The following is a 17204-nucleotide window of genomic DNA, read 5'->3' on the forward strand; positions in this document are numbered from 1 at the left end:
GACGATAATTTTTTCCAATGGATGGAAAATGTGTTTGATGCCAGTTTGAAAACGTTGGCACAACAAGGTCTTCGGAAAGTGTCCTCTTGCACATTGCTGTAAGTCAAGTCGTCACATGCCGGTTAGTAATAGTAACTTGACTTTTCGGTTGTTGGTTGTCACTTTTTGCAATCAATTAAACGCCTGACCTCTGAACATATGCTAATATACAGTTGCTACGGTGTCCACATGTCTTCGGCAAAAGTGTTTTTTTCTGAGGCCATTGATAATGGCCATATTTCTTTCGCAAAATGTCCGTTTTCACAGGCCAGTGGGTGGGGAACGGAGAACTGGGAAAAAGAGGAGAATAGGCTGGCTGGTAGTTCTCTTTTCCAATTGTATTTCATATAAGACAGTAAGACAACGATTCAGCTAGTCTCGTTTCAAGTTACGAACTAATTGGGATTTTTGAATTGAACTAATTGAATATATATCTAAAATAATATGGCGAGCTCATTTGATTAATTGTCCTGTCCTCATTCACTCGCTGATCACAATCTAAAACCAGAAAAGAACGTATATTGAGCACCCAAGATGCTTCGTTCAGAATTATCGCAATCCACATTTACGGTATCCCCGACCTGCATCGAAAGAATGACAGTGCCTGAGACTGTCTCGAAGTTACCGTCACTGTCGTTGAAATAGAGGTACACTACTTTACTGCCGTTCTTGTTTATTCTGATTTTAGCGTCGGTCGTTGACGTGGACAGGTCAACCATGACAGAAGTTGAGAACACGTATAGACCGTCAACCGGGGCGGTGAACACACCTGTCCCCGGGTTGTAACCCCCACCCACGTCCGTGACAACTTTTTCAAATACGAGCGTCTGAGAGAAGGTGGATGTTGTAAAACTGGTCGACAGGGTGGCAAAGAAGGCAACAGGAGATTGATGCATACTCTCTGAAAAAATACAAATTAACAACAAACAATATATATATATATATATATATATATATATATATATATATATATATATATATATATATATATATATATATACTTATATTTCCAACCATAATTTGACATAAATTGATTACATGGACATTTAGATAATCGGCGGAGGGATCACATCCCCTACATTTTGGATGTAGTAGTGAGAAAAGTATTTATGATGCAAACGAATACTCGAATATTCGAATATTCGATCAAACATTTGGTATTCGAATATCAAAATCGGTATTCGAATATTCGAAAAAAAACCCTGTTGAATAAATAGAATAAAAACGCTTTTGCATACAACTATGTTATGGTGATAAAAGTTCGTTTCTCTAGTTTTTACAACGATTGGCCCTTATTGGCAGAGGTGTGAATGTAATGGCAATACATTATACACACGCCATATGACATTTAGGGTACCATAAAAAGTCCCCGTAATTTTATAACTGGCTATCAGACAAACCGCAAAATGAAAAGGGAAAACGCAACTTTCCTTTTTCAGCATGGTAACATTTTTATTCAACAGAAACCCTTTGTAATGTCCTCAAAGCATTTCTGTAGGATAAGAAATATTTTTGGGAATATTACCAAACACTTCATAGTATGGTATTGAAGAGTTATAGTGTGGTTTTCAACATTTCTGGTAATATTCCCAAAAGAATCCATAGTATGCCAGGTTTTCTGGGAATATTACCAATTTGATCTTGAAAATTTGGTAACATTACCAAAACATTTTGAAAATATTTCCAAATACTTTGTAGTATAGTATTGAAAGTTGTGGTGGGGGTTTCAACATTTGTTGGAACATTCCCAAAATAATTGATACTATGCCGAGAGATTTTCTAAAATATTCTTCAACTATGAAAAGTCACAAATATTTGGTAATATTCACCAAAAAAAAATGATGAACATTTTCTGCTAGGATTCTGAATATAATGTCCAGGTTTTCTGGGAATATTACCAATTTGATCATGAAAAGATGGTAATATTACCAAAACATTTTGAAAATATTTCGAAACACTTTGTAGAATAGTATTGAAAGTTGTGGTGGGTGTTTTAACATTTTTGGGAACATTCCCAAAATAATCCATACTATGCCGAGAGATTTTCTAAAATATTCTTCAACTATGAAAAGTCACAAATATTTGGTAATGTTCCCAAAAAAATGATGAACATTTTCTGCTAGGAATCTCAATATAATGTCCAGGTTTTCTGGGAATATTACCAATTTGATCTTGAAAATTTGGTAACGTTACCAAAACATTTTGAAAATAATTCCAAACACTTTGTAGTATAGTATTGAAAGTTGTGGTGGGGGTTTCAACATTTGTGGGAACATTCCCAAAATAATCAATACTATGCCGAGAGATTTTCAAAAATATTCTTCAACTATGAAAAGTCACAAATATTTGGTAATATTCCCAAAATAAGTGATGAACATTTTTTGCTAGGATTCTAAGTATAATGTTCAGGTTTTCTGGGAATATTTCCAATTTGATCTTGAAAAGTTGGTAACATTACCAAAACATTTTGAAAATATTTCCAAACACTTTGTAATATAGTATTGAAGACTTATGGTGTGTTTTTCAACATTTCTGGTAATATTCAACATTTCTGGTAATATTCCCAAAAGTATCCATAGTATGTTGAGAGGTTTTTAAAAATTAATAAAAACTAGGGGTTGTCGCAAATATTTGGTAATTTTTCTGAATTATGAACATTTTCGGCTAACATTTTAAAATTCGTCTTGGAAATAATGTCCAGGTTGTCTGGGAATATTACCAAAGTTAATCTTGAAATTTCTGGTAACATTACCAAAACCTTTCGGGAATATTACCAAACATTTCAAATTATAGTATTTAAAGTTATAGTGGGCGTTTTAACATTTTTGGGAACATTCCCAAAACTATCGATATTATGCCGAGAGATTTTCAAAAATATTCTTCAACTATGAAAAGTCACAAATATTTGGTAATATTCCCAAAATAAATGATGACCATTTTCTGCTAGGATTCTGAATAAAATGTCCAGGTTTTCTAGGAATATTACCAATTTGATCGTGATATTTGGTAACATTACCAAAATTATTTGAGAATATTACCAGATGAACTGAAACAGACTAATTCAACAAAAAGCCTTTGAAAACTCCACAAATAGTTTCTGTAGGACCAAACAGTTCATAGTATAGTATTGAAAACTGGGGCTTTTCAACATTTTTGAGAACATTCCCAAAATAATCCATATTATGCCGAGAGATATTCTATATCATTCTTAAACTAGGAATTGTCACAAATATTTGGTAATATTCCCAAAATGAATTACGAACATTTTCCGTTATCGTTCTCAAATTCATCCTGAATACAATTATATTATCTTGAAATATTTGGTAACATTACCAAAACTTTTTTGGGCATATCAAAAGATGAATTGAAATAAAATAATCCAAAAGAAAAAGCTCCACGTGGGCTGCTGTAGGACATGAATTATTCTGGGAATATTACCAATATCTTCATTGCATAGTATTGAAATTAACAGCAGGTTTTTCAGCATGTTTTTAATATTCCCAGAATAATCTATAGTATGACTAAAATTGTTTTAAACATTTCTAAAACATGCAATATTCGCAAATGTTTGGTAATATTTCCAATAAAAATATAAACATTTTATAACAAGAGATGTTTGTCAAACATTAATCCCCACCACCCCCTGAGCGCCATGTTGTCAGGATTATTTGAACAATCGAAATACGCATGGACTGAAATGACAGCTGATTGGTCATGGCCATTGGATGACTTTAAGGCAGTTTAAAGATTATGACCATTCAAAGTGTGAGGATAGTAGACATAGTGTTCAATCGTGTTCAGATGATAACAGATATTTGCAGATAAAATGCGTCCTCTTAGAAGGGAATTAGTATATACGACAACATTTTAATGGCGAATATGAGTTATGACCATGACGTTTGACTCTTATAAGTGTTGATTGATAGAACGACATAGATTACATATTCCTGGTTGTTTAAACCTACTAGAATGTTATTTCAGTATTACAGCTATGTCTCTTGCAATTTTACAATTTGACAATAATTATTTTAAATACAAGTGTGGACTTTCGCATATTATGATTTAAAAAAAAACACAGAAAAGAACAGAACAGACGTTTTTAAGTCATATACATCAGAACATCGTCTAAACACATACACTTAGGTTTTTGATATCAAATGCTTGTACTTGGTTAGTGCTATGGTTAAAGACACAAATATGTTGACGTAAAGGCAGCAGTATCAGAGGATGAACTAAATTAATAATAATAATAATTATTAGGAATAGCATTATGAATACATACTGTTTTTTTTAACATAATCGCAGAGCTTAACCAGCTCACATGTATTGACAGAGTTAAATATATTTCTGGGAATATTACCAACTTAATCTTGAAAGGTTTGGTAACATAACCAAAACAATTCGGGGATGTTACCAGATGAAGGGAATACAAATATGATTATTTAACAAACATACAAACAGCCAACAGACAAATAGAACTTAAGATGCAAAACTAGACATGCTGGTTTTACGACTCTTGCTAATTTACTGCCGGAGATACGTGTGACAAAATGTTTTGTGATAGCTGGATGAACCGACGAACAGACAGACAAGTGAAATCTATTTGCCTCTCAGACTGGGGCATTTAAATGAATAGCAGTATTGAACATTTTTCGGTTATAACACATATACAGTTTTAAACAATTTATTCACAACGTGAATGACAAACAACTAAGTGTATGTTATGAACTGTACATATAAAGTATGCTTAAATAAAAAAAGTCATCGAAAACATGATTAACATAATTGGTGAATGTTCCATCAGTAAACATGGAGCAGTTTCAATACTTTTTTATTGTTCTATGTTTCTTTCCATATCATGAAAATAAACCTAAAGTATCTGCTTAAAGTTATCTATTCAAGAAAATAATAATACTTCTATCATTCGTTCTCGCCATTTACAAGACATTTTCTTGATCGGAATACTTTATAGTATATGCTAAACAACCTATAGCAAACATTTAAAAATAGAAAAAAAAATATAATAAACACAGAGTAGATGAGCCAAAGCATGATGGCCTCCGAACTGTTATCAAGTGACAATAAAGGGTATAAATGTAATATTTCATGAATAATGAGTTATGTAGGGTAAGAGCTTAGCATACTGGAATGTTTCTCGAGAGAGACCAAGACTAGATTCCCGACTTCGCCATTGACCGATTCTCTGTGTTCACAAAATGAAACTTGAATTTGTAACTTACTAAAATAAAATAGGCTTTAAGGCAAAGCAAAAGCAAATAAAAAATAACTCAATCATAAAATGTACAAATATTTACAAAATGAAAACACAATGTAAGCTTACTGAAATACAAAAACAAGGTTTAAAAGATATGTACAGGCAAACTGTTATCTGATATTTATGATCATACCAAATATATGAGGTTTTAGATGTCTGAAGCTTGTTTGGAACAATACGAAGCTACGGACTGATTTATAAGTTGAATCTGAATTTCCGATAATTGTATTACGTTGTCTTTCTTACATCCTTCGAATTTTGCAATTAAATATCGACGATTAATTTTCATTTTGTCCAAGGGATTCAAAATCACGCTCTGTTTATTTTTTACGTTGAGAGAACTGTTAGTTTTCCGACTGGCCGACGGGTAAAGGTCATCATGTTTCCCTCCATTTCTCCAATATACACACTCTGGTTTGTATATTCCACAACTGCCACCTGAAGACGAACCAAACATATAAGTATTTCCTAGATTTTATAGATGTGGTGTATTCTTAAAATTACAGTGTATACTACATATTGCCATTATAGCCAAAATCCAATTAATGATCATTTTAAGTTCAGTATATTTGTTATATAATGTCTTATACTTTAATAGACAAATGGCTTTGTTATATAATGTTTCATACTTTAATAGACAAATGGCTTTATATTTCTGTATTTATACTTGAACATACCGTCATATTTTCTGCTATTTCGGCTAAAGTTTCAGTTTCTGCTGTCTGAAAATATATTTTTGAATCCTTCTGTACTAAAATAACGATTGATTTTATGAAAAGCATATAACAAACAGAGGTGGGGAAACCATAATAAAAATATGCTGGACGGAGGCGGGATTCGAATCCGCAACAGCGTGATTTTAAAGTATATGGTCTAACCACAGGACCGGGGCTCTAAAGCAATTGCAAAAGTATACTTTGCTCTTAAGTATGTATGAATTTTTTTTGCACTATTTCTTGGGTTGCCAAATTTATGAATATGACTGAGTACTATATTGCATATTGTTATTATTTTGCATACAACATGAATGTGATATGCAATACATGTATGCCACTTGCCAAGTTTTCATTTGAATACTGGTAGGAAAGTTTCAGTTCATTACTAAAATCATTTATTATGCTCAGTTATAAGTGTTACATAAAATAAGATTTTGCCAGTTATCTTTGGTAAAGAAATCATGGAAAATAAACATTAATAATTTAGCATGTATAAGTTGTTTTTCTTAAATTCAATTATTATTTTCATACAATCTTTACAACTACTGAACTATAAAACACTTTAACTTAATTTTGCGGTTGGCAATTTCTGTTTTTTAGTTGGAAGTGTTTAGCTAATTCGATTACGTATCAACGTTATTATTAGTATCCTACATGGCCGAGAGCGTAAGATAGGTTCATTACCAACCAGTGCGTCGGGTGTTTTGTGGAAACGAGGTTTACTCGAGGTTTACTGAGTTTTCACAGAACACCCTGAGCGAGTGTTGGGACGAACCTTTCTTATACGGGCGGCTATGGTATATGCTTTTTCTCCCATCTCAGTTTAATAAAATTAGGTAAAAATGTATTTTTACTGGAACTCTTTATGACAATAAAAAAGTACAGTTGAACATTGTTAATTGAAAATCGTAGGGACCTAAAAAATATTTCGGGATAACGATATTTCGGATTAACAATTTTCATAAAATTGACAGCATTCGCGAATAATAGATGACGTGAAATACTAAGTCGTGAAGATTGCAATTTCGGTTACACGTTACCAATATGATACATTCGGTTTGAGTGATATTTCGTATACAAAAATATTTGTTGATTTATTATGTACTAAATGACAAATAATTCGTTATTTTACTTCTTTATTAAAACAAAAAACGTTTAAAACAAATTGACAGCACATGTATGCATTCGGAACATAGTACGGATTATTCGGTAGCGGGTTAAGTGAGCAATGCGTATTTTCGATTGATATTCATGTTGTGTTAACCAGAAATTATATACACATCACATCACCAAAATGAATTGCTAATTTTTTGACATCGATGATTGTAAAATACACGTGCTCAATTTCATTCTTTAACAAGCGCTAATTGTGCTCCATTGTCACCCCAAGCCCATGCCCTAGTGTAATTGAAGTATGGTGAGAAAAACTATGACATGATAAGGTTCGAAATAAGAATTGATAAAAAGGTGTGAAATACCAAATCGGGCCCGTAATTTTTACTTGGGAATAGCGATTCATTCGGACTAGCGATTTCGGATTAAAGATTAAAAATTTAGTTAAACAAAGTAGGAGTAAAATCGGGACCAAAAAAAAAAATAGCGATCAATTCGGATAAACGGTGTTCGGAATAGCAGTGTTCAACTGTATTTTATACGGGTCTTTGTTTTATCTTTGCCCGAGGGCAAGATACTAATTTCCTCTATGGCCAAATTTTTGGATCTACTTATCTGAGGTAGGAGAAAAGTATGTCTATCAAATATTATCAGTCATATGTAATAAATGAATTCAGCCTAGTTTTAAGTTGTATTTCTTCAGACAAACAAACCTGATCGAATCTGGCATTGTTTGCTTGTGTAACCGTTTCCTGCAAAAGCTGTTTCTTTGCAGCAACCCGAGATTCCTGCAAATGGTATAATACAAATATACAAATTTATTTGGGTCAAGGAAAAATACAGAGCTTAAAATTGAAGCTTCTTTTCACTAACAATAGTCACAAAAGACATACTAAGAGTTCTATCTTTGTAATATTTGTCTCATTCTACCATAAATTTATGTCAGTTGTAGTAATATGTTGTTAAAAAAATGGGAACAGAATCTAGAATCGAGATACACAATGGTCTTTATATCAATATTTCAAAGCAAAATATTGTTTACATGATCCTTCTGCATCAATAAACTTTAGGAACATAAAGATGCATTGGTGAATTTGGCTGTTCTTTAATGAAAAACAAGCAGTGCTCCAAAACTCAGTTATTCTTACAAAATTAATATTGAATAAAAGATGTGAATGTAAAATCAAACTTTTATTTTCTCGTCAAATGTTGAAATCCTTATGGATTTTCACCCATTGCAGGAATTTGAAAATATAATTACAAGGCTCAGACAGCAAGCAGACATATTTCATCAATATACTTAACATTTCTTTTACATTACAACTAATTTCTTAATCCGGTCAAAGATCTTAAGTGTTAACTTGACCTTCACATTTTGATGTTGTAAATATGGTTGTCATCTAATCACATGTGCTGAAGGTTTGATGGAAAGAAATGAAGATATAATGAAGATTTTTCAGTTAATCTACCAAAGACTGTTTAAAATAGATCGTCAAAATATGAAATTACATAGTTATAGCCATCATAAAGAGACTGTTATGAACGATGGACAGTCTTATAGGTTGACGGACTGATTATTTTAAAAAAGCGACATGAAGATATCAAAGATCATTAGACTGCAACTGTTATCCTTGTTAATTAAACAATAGCTTCGCTTGTGGGTTCAAAAAAGACAAAAAGGGACAATATTTTACCAAAATGAAAATTAGTAATAAGAACTACATGAGTTATGAATGTTGACCCTTTGGTTTACTATGATTTATAATATACTTGTCAATCATCTTAGCTGTAACTTGTGTGATTACTACACATATATCAACTTTAACACGTTTTCAACGAAAGACAACAACATATCCCCATGAAGCTATGATGTAAGCTCATCTTTCTTAAACAGACGAGCTAAAACAAATGCAAGGAATATGGTCATAATAGGTACCCCATTTACTTCTAGGTTGATCAGATGCGGCATTTATGTATGTGGTTAGAGGCTGTGGACTTTGTTATTTAAGTTGAAGCTATAAACATGCACATATACATTATAATCGTGAGAAATAACGAGCTTCATTGGATATAATTGGTTTCCGTGTAAAAAACAGTACCTTTGGTAGGGAAGCCCTTGCCCTTGCTGCTGTCTCTTCTGCCATTTTCACTCTGAGCATTAGACTATCATTCTCTGCATACATTCTGTTTTGGTTTGCCTGAAATATATGTTCATGGCCTCAAAATTTGCCATATTTTTCTAAATCCACATAGGAAATATTGAATAATATTTAAATAGTACAAAACATAATACTCTCTGAAAATGTGTATAGGCGTATATTCACAGATAATTCATGTTCATTTTATGAATAATATTTATAGATAAGCATGTGTGCTTTCCTTTTTTATGTTCTTTATAAGGTTGTTCATATATAATGAAATACTTGTTACAAAATAGAGGGCCTATGCTTATTTATTTACACTACTTTAAAAGTTGAACACCGACAAGGTCTCTTTACAGAAATGGAAATATTACGATACAATAAAAAGACATGTCAAAAATTAATCAAAATAGTTTAAAACATTTACCATTTTAAGCATTTAAGATTTAACGGCATTTTACCTGCATATCTGCAATCTGCCTGTCTTTATTTACCAGTTTTTCTTTCAAATTCTGAATTTCCCCTTGTAACTGAAAAATAAACAATTACAATTAAACCCTTATACTATTCAACAACATAATAATGTATGGAATTTCACATTTATCTCATGTAGTCTTCACGCGTGTGAAAAGAAATTGCTCGTTATATTTGTATTTACAACTTATTGTGTGTGATTTTCCCAGCAAATTAAAAACATTTAAAACATTACTATATTGGCAATCCGGGTACTATACCTCATTTATTTGCCGCGTTTTAGCGATGCACTGTTTTTCGAGGTGATTGATATCGGGATATATGTTGCATCTCGCATCCCTGAAATACAACAAAGTATGGCAACTCGTAGTGATAATCTGGGCAAAGAGATTGTTCACAGGTGTGCCTAAAATATTATCATTCCTTGTAACACCATTTAACAATCCTCAAACCACGGAAATTAATTTAGTTTTATACATCTAAATACAAAGAAATGGATGTTTGACATGGATTCATAGCAAACGCTACAGACGATCCATTTCAAAATCATGAAATATTTAAATAAATTGAAATAGTGATGACTAAAGAACAACTAGACAAATATAACATTAAAAAACTTCAGAAAAGATACCTAGTTGCGCTAATTAAATAAACAGAACAACAACAGGAAGTCCAATTATGTAAAAACAATATTGCCAAAAATGCTGCATTACAAATATACGAATTATTTGGTATTTGCCCGGCTTCCATGTGTCACTTTAAAACGTCGTGATTAGGAAAGTGCAACTGTCACTTTTTTATAAGTATATAAGCCAGAGTCACAAAGCGTAACAGAAATGTAAACCACTTTGTGTCGTAATGCACCTGGGATTTAGGCTTAGGTTACTTTTACTATAAAAATGTTTTACTAATAAATAGTTAGATGACCTGAAGTAAGTTATAAGTTATTAAGAATGGGCGAAGTGAGCATACATTGAACAATTTTACCTTGAAATCTAACCATGTCAAGAACAGGGATCTGCTTTGCCTGAATCCTGGCTTCGTACCGGAAATAAACTGTTCTAACTTGCATTGAATGCTTTCATCATCTTCAAAGGAAACCTGTTTTGTGGAAAATTGTGAAAGATATTTATTTTAAACAAGATAAATATAATCATCACAACTAGTGCTTGTGGAAAGTTTTATATGATATTATTATTATAATTATCATTTTTAAAAAGGCGTTTATAAACTTTGGTAGGAAAATATGCGTGACAAAACTTAATTGCAAATTGCTCATATCAACTCATATAATACTTGATAAATGTTTAATTATAGCATTGCAATTTGTTGATAGAAAGATGATAATAAAAACTAATGTTGTTTGAAAAGCCAAACATAAATTATATGTTTTAAATTAGTAAAATGTGTAAGGAATGCAAATGTGGAACTTAGCTTGTTTGACAAAGGTATTTTTTTACACTGTTTCATGAACGCAGAAACTGTTTTAAAACTGTGCATCCGCTTTTACAAAGGGTTAAAGGCGGCAATAACACGATAAGAATCATATCGTTTTTACAAATAAACAAAAATATAGTAGTATTTACCTTAATGCAACCAATGCTGCCACAATGAACATGCTTGATTACTCTTCCATTGAATTTTTGTTCTTTAGTTTGGAAGATATGACCATCAATACTCCACTTCATTGAAAATTCCATTTTACATGCATGCGCTTGCTCAGTGAACTTAGGAATGGAGAGGGCAGTGCGTATGCAAAATAAGACTTTCCCCTGCTAGCCACTGACACTGACGCGATGCAAGTTTGTTCAGCATAATGATGTATAACTAATTCTTGTGATCAGTTTGATAAGCATGGCATTGAGGTAATTTAAGATCTAGCACTCTGGTGGCTGGATAGTTAATGCCAAAATTTAATTGCCATCTACGTCCCAGGGGCTTTGTGTCAAAGCCAACTGATTATGGTGCATTGAGTGCCTCGTTTAAGAAATGTTTTACCAATTTATATCATGGTGTAGTTAACTTGTGTGAAATATAAAGAATTCTTTAAGGGTAACAATGTCTGTTTAACCGTTAACCATTTAAACTTTCTGATATGATGACGTCTTCGAAAAGGTGTATTTGTGTATAACTCATGAGAGTTGAGCTAATCGTGTTTAAATTAAATAAATCAAAATAATCATCAATATTCCAAGTAAAACATATTTTTATCAATTTCATTAAAATTAAATATTGATGCAAATATACTTCAAAATACTTAAATAGCGTTCGTATTCTCTCTCATTGTTCGTAATCAAATAATATATGAAGTTTTATTGAGTCGCTCAAAATTTTGTAATTTCACTCACACAAAAATCGAAATGGACAGATTGCCGGGGAGACGGCTATTATTATATAACCAGTTTTCTGTTTTCAGTAATATGTGCTTGTACTTTGTTGCCGGCAAGTCAACCAGAACTGGACTTTACAAAGAGACGCATTTTTCAATCCTCAGACTGCAACTGAGTAGCATTTATCTGATGGAACGAAGTGAATGATTAAATAATTTAGGTATTTATGATAGGTGTTATTGAGATGGGCAATTCAGTTAGCAAGTCATCCATCCTCCATAAATCCCCCAACTTTGGTCAATCCTGCAGTAAGAACAAACAGCGGTCTGCATAGGACTGTAGTAATTATTTCAACTATCATAACTTTACTGCTATATACCAGCATGGATAATCAAATCAACCAGCCACTAGTTTACCAGCGTAATAAACTATGATAGAGCAGGTTTGGTGGGAACTGACCCCTACTAACAAATTTTAGACTCTTTCTTGGAAATTGATAACTGTAGTATAAAAGGATGGTTTCTTTTAATGCATGTTAATTTTCTTTCATAATTTTGTCTGCTGTTATCACCGCGTTTTCATCATCGTACTGTTGTGTTTTCATCATCGTACTGTCTTGTTTTTATCATCGTACTGTCGTGTAATCATCATTGCACTATAGTGTTTTCATCATCGTACTATCGCGTTTTTATTGAAGTACAATTGTATTTCCATCATCGCACTGTCACGAAGTCATCATCGTATTGTCGTGTTATAATCATCGTTCTATTGTCTTCCGGTGCGCATGAGCATAGAAGATTTCCCCTCCAAGTGCTAACATGTTGGTTTCAGGGGTGCGTGTCTTTGAAATATATCTTCAACCGAAGATCATCATCATCATCATCATCATCATCATCATCATCATCATCATCATCATCATCATCATCATCATCATCAACAACAACAACAACAACAACAACTACGCATTATAACCTCGTTAGCACCATTCACGTCATCATTGCATCATGATTTGCATAAATGTCGTTGTTACCTAATTGCTACTATAAATATCATTATCTTAGTTGTGGTCATCACATAATCATTGTAATCATTGCTGTCATGTTGCGTCGTGATATGATTATCATTATCTTAGTTGTCGTCATCGTCGTCGCATTGTGATTTGTATTATTGTAAAAATTGTCGCCAATGTGGCATTATCGTAACTATCATAATCAACATTCTCATAATCACAATACGCATAATCATCATCATCATCATCATCATCATCATCATCATCATCATCATCATCATCATCATCATCATCATCATCATCATCATCAACATCATCATTATCATCATCATCATCATCATCATCATCATGTTGCACATTTGCACTTACTTTACATAGCATTCAATGTACCCAAAATAATAGTTCAGTTATCATAGATTTGATGTTCAATAATCATTATATTTACACCATGTTTGCTACGGAGGGTCGGTTTCCCGGAAAAAAACTTTTATAAAAGGTTGTGCTTGTGGAATATTATTTCAGATGTTTTTGTTCTAAAAATACAACGTATAAGACTGACATATTCGGGTTTCTATGGTTGCCTTGGTTCTCAAACACGTTAAATCCCGAATGGAATAGTTGTATTACAGAATAGCAGCATGAGCAAGCAAATAGTCAGAATAGAGATCGCAAGAGTAGTAATAGTAGTGGAAGTTGTAGTAATAGAACTGGTTGTGGTGCAGTATCAATAGCAGCAGCAGCAACAGCAGTAGCAGCAGGTAGTAGTAGTAGTAGTAGTAGTAGTAGTAGTAGTAGTAGTAGTAGTAGTAGTAGTAGTAGTAGTAGTAGTAGTAGTAGTAGTAGTAGTAGTAGTAGTAGTAGTAGTAGTAGTAGTAGTAGCAGAAGCAGCAACAGCAGCAGCAGCAGCAGCAGTAGCAGTTCCAATAGTAGGAAGTGTTGTAGAAGTATTATTATTCATAAAAAAACAGGTGCTTTTATAAAGTAAATATGACGTTACGTCATTTTACTTCAGACTGTGCCATTTGCTTTAGGGCTGTGCTATCATTAGTTTTTTCAAACGACCGATGAGTTTACGAGACGTTTCTTATACATCTGTATTATTTTCTCAAGTTTGACGCAATTATGATTGGAGATTTACATTGATGGTGATCGTATCCGATATTTTTTTCACATGAAGGGCAAATTAGTTTATGTGCATGCGCACCGTAAGGCGATAGTATGATGGTAAAAACATGACAGAACGATGGTGAAAACGCGACAGTACGATTATTAAAACAAGACAGTCAATGATGTAAATCCCACATACCCATGATGGAAACATGACGTCAGTAAGAAAGTGAAAACATGACAGTACAATGACAAAAAACATAACAGTACGATGACAAAAAAGGCAACAGTGCCATGCTGAAAACATGACATTCCGATGTTGAAAAACATGACAGTACTATGGTGAAAACATGACAGTACGGTAGTGAAAACATGGCATTACCATGGTGGAAACATGACAGTACGATTGTGAAAACATGACATTACCATGACAAAAACTGACAGTACGTTAGTGAAAACATGACAGTACGATGGCAAAAAGGCAACAGTACCATGGTGAAAACATGGCATTACGATAGTGAAAACAAGACAGTACGATGGCAAAAACATGACATAACCGTAATGAAAACTTGACAGTACGTTGGTGAAAACATGACAGTACGATGGCGAAAACATGACGGTACGATGATGAAAACAATGACAGTACGATGATGAAAACTTGACAATATAGTGGTGAAAACGCGACAGTACGATGGTGAAAACATGACGGTACGATGATGAAAACAATGACAGTACGATAGCGAAAATATGACATTACAATGGTAAAAACGCGACAGTACTATGGTGAAAACAAGACAGAATGATGGGGAAAAGGCTCAGTCCCATGATGAAGAAAATACATTACGATGTTGAAACATAAAAGCAGGATGGTGAAAACATGACAGTACAATTGTGAAAACATGACAGTAAAATGGTGAAAAGGCGACAGTATGATGGTGAAAAAAGACAGTACGATGGCGAAAAGGCGACAGTCCTATGTAGAAAACATGACAGTACGATAAAACATGACAGTACGATGGTGAAACATGACAGTACGATGTTGAAAACATGACAGTACCATGATGGAAACATGGCAGTACAATTGTGAAAACATGTAATTACCATGACAAAAACCTGACAGTGCGTTAGTGAAAACATGACAGTAAGATGGCAAAAAAGTAACAGTACCATGGTGAAAACATGGCATTACGATAGTGGAAATATGACAGTACGATGGCATAAACATGACATAACCATGGTGAAAACATGACAGAACGTTGGGGAAAACATGACAGTACGATGGCGAAAACATTACGGTACGATGATGAAAACAATGACAGTACGATGGTGAAAACATGACGGTACGATGATGAAAACAACGACAGTACGATGGCGAAAAAATGACATTACAATGGTAAAAACGCGACAGTACTATGGTGAAAACCAGACGGAATGATTGCGAAAAGGCGACAGTCCCATGATGAAAACAAATACATTACGATGGTGAAACATAAAAGCAGGATGGTGAAAACCTGACAGTATGATGGTGTAAACATGACAGTAAAATGATGAAAAGACGACAATATGATGGTGAAAACAAGACAGTACGATGGCAAAAAGGCGGCAGTCCCATGTAGAAAACATGACAGTACGAAGGTGAAAACATGACAGTAAAATGGCAAAAATGCGACAGTACAATAATGAACACAAGACAGTACGATGGCGAAAATAAGACAGTCCCATGCTAAAAACATGACAGTACGAAGGTGAAAACATGACAGTACGATGGTGAAAACATGATAGTACGTTGATGAAAACAAGGCAGTATAATGGGGAAAATCAAAAAAACAATTTGTTGCATTGTTTTCTTAATCTGATTGGATTGACCTAAACATATAATAATAATAAAATTCTGAAACGAAAACTTGTAATTTTATGCTGCTGATTTTATATAGTTTACTTACGGTTACATAATAATAATAATGCATAGATTGTACCTAAAACATACGTTTGCTGCATTCAATATTACGGAGGTAACGTTCATTTACATAGACACTGCATACTTGTATATCAACGTAATGCACCAGTCAATTGTAACCACGCCCCAACACTCCCCCTCCTCCCAGGTCCGTGGATTAGCGGGGACATTGACTTATGGTCCAGCCATGATCCCCGTCCTTCGGGAAAAAACTACTGGTAAAATCCGCGCAAAATTCCCCCGCACCCAAGTAAAGACTTTTCCTGGCTATTTTTGGCGCAAAGACAAAACCACCTCATTCACCCGGCGCTACCGGGCTACCTGAAAGGTAAAAATACGGCCCATTTCCCCGGCTATCCCGCCGGATATGTGGGAGGGGCGTGGTTATAAATTGACTGGTGAAAAAGCTTATACACTTTCTTAACATCTTAATCTTTCAGTATGTTCCTAGATTTTTCCAACGAAAAATGAGAATTGTTAAATGAACCATAGTAAAGGCACTCGCCGCACTGAATCAAAATGTAATATTATTATGATAGGTAAAACCAATGCTTGAAACATAAACAAATGTACCTGTCACTCTAGTGAATTGTTATATTGATTTTACGGTGATGCAAATGTAATACATATGTATTATTATATTAAGGCATACGCAATCTTATTGTTTGCCACAGATTACTAAGACTATCTATGTTACTTGCGTCATCATGAGATCACATTGAAGACTTATACATGAAGTCATTAATCAAACATCTTTTCTTGTGCAAGAGTTATACACGTTAACATTGGTTCATCTACTTTAAACGCTGGTCCCTATGCTAATTTTGTACAATATTGAAATAATATTGTCAGCGGCCTCCCGGGGAGCCAATTTATTATCTTGATAATGAATGGAAAACAACAGTTTCTTTAAGATATATATTTCTTCGATCATACTTATTGAAGTATTTTATAAAAGCTGTTTATCTGTCAAGCTTTATTCTTACAGAAGAAGATTTGCAATGGAGCAAATCTAAAATGTTAACTGTTAGATGGTCAGTTAA

General features: G+C 33.5%; 1 protein-coding gene and 1 long non-coding RNA gene across 2 annotated transcripts in view; both read right to left on the bottom strand.

The window, feature by feature from the left end:
• Positions 1-530: 530 nt before the first annotated feature.
• The window catches only part of LOC128223440 (uncharacterized), a 29814-nt gene continuing 13140 nt past the window's right edge, over positions 531-17204 (bottom strand). Inside the window, exon 2 of the mRNA XM_052932721.1 lies at positions 531-940. Coding sequence (XP_052788681.1) covers positions 531-940 — 410 coding nt within the window. The remainder of the gene's footprint in view (positions 941-17204) is intronic.
• On the bottom strand, positions 5702-7933 carry LOC128223641 (uncharacterized). The gene is made up of 3 exons (XR_008259313.1): positions 7857-7933; positions 5992-6036; positions 5702-5752 (listed from the first exon to the last, which is right to left on the bottom strand). It is a non-coding gene; the product is annotated as an uncharacterized LOC128223641 (long non-coding RNA).

This window comes from Mya arenaria, chromosome 17, assembly GCF_026914265.1.
Source record: "Mya arenaria isolate MELC-2E11 chromosome 17, ASM2691426v1".
Lineage (NCBI taxonomy): Eukaryota > Metazoa > Mollusca > Bivalvia > Myida > Myidae > Mya > Mya arenaria.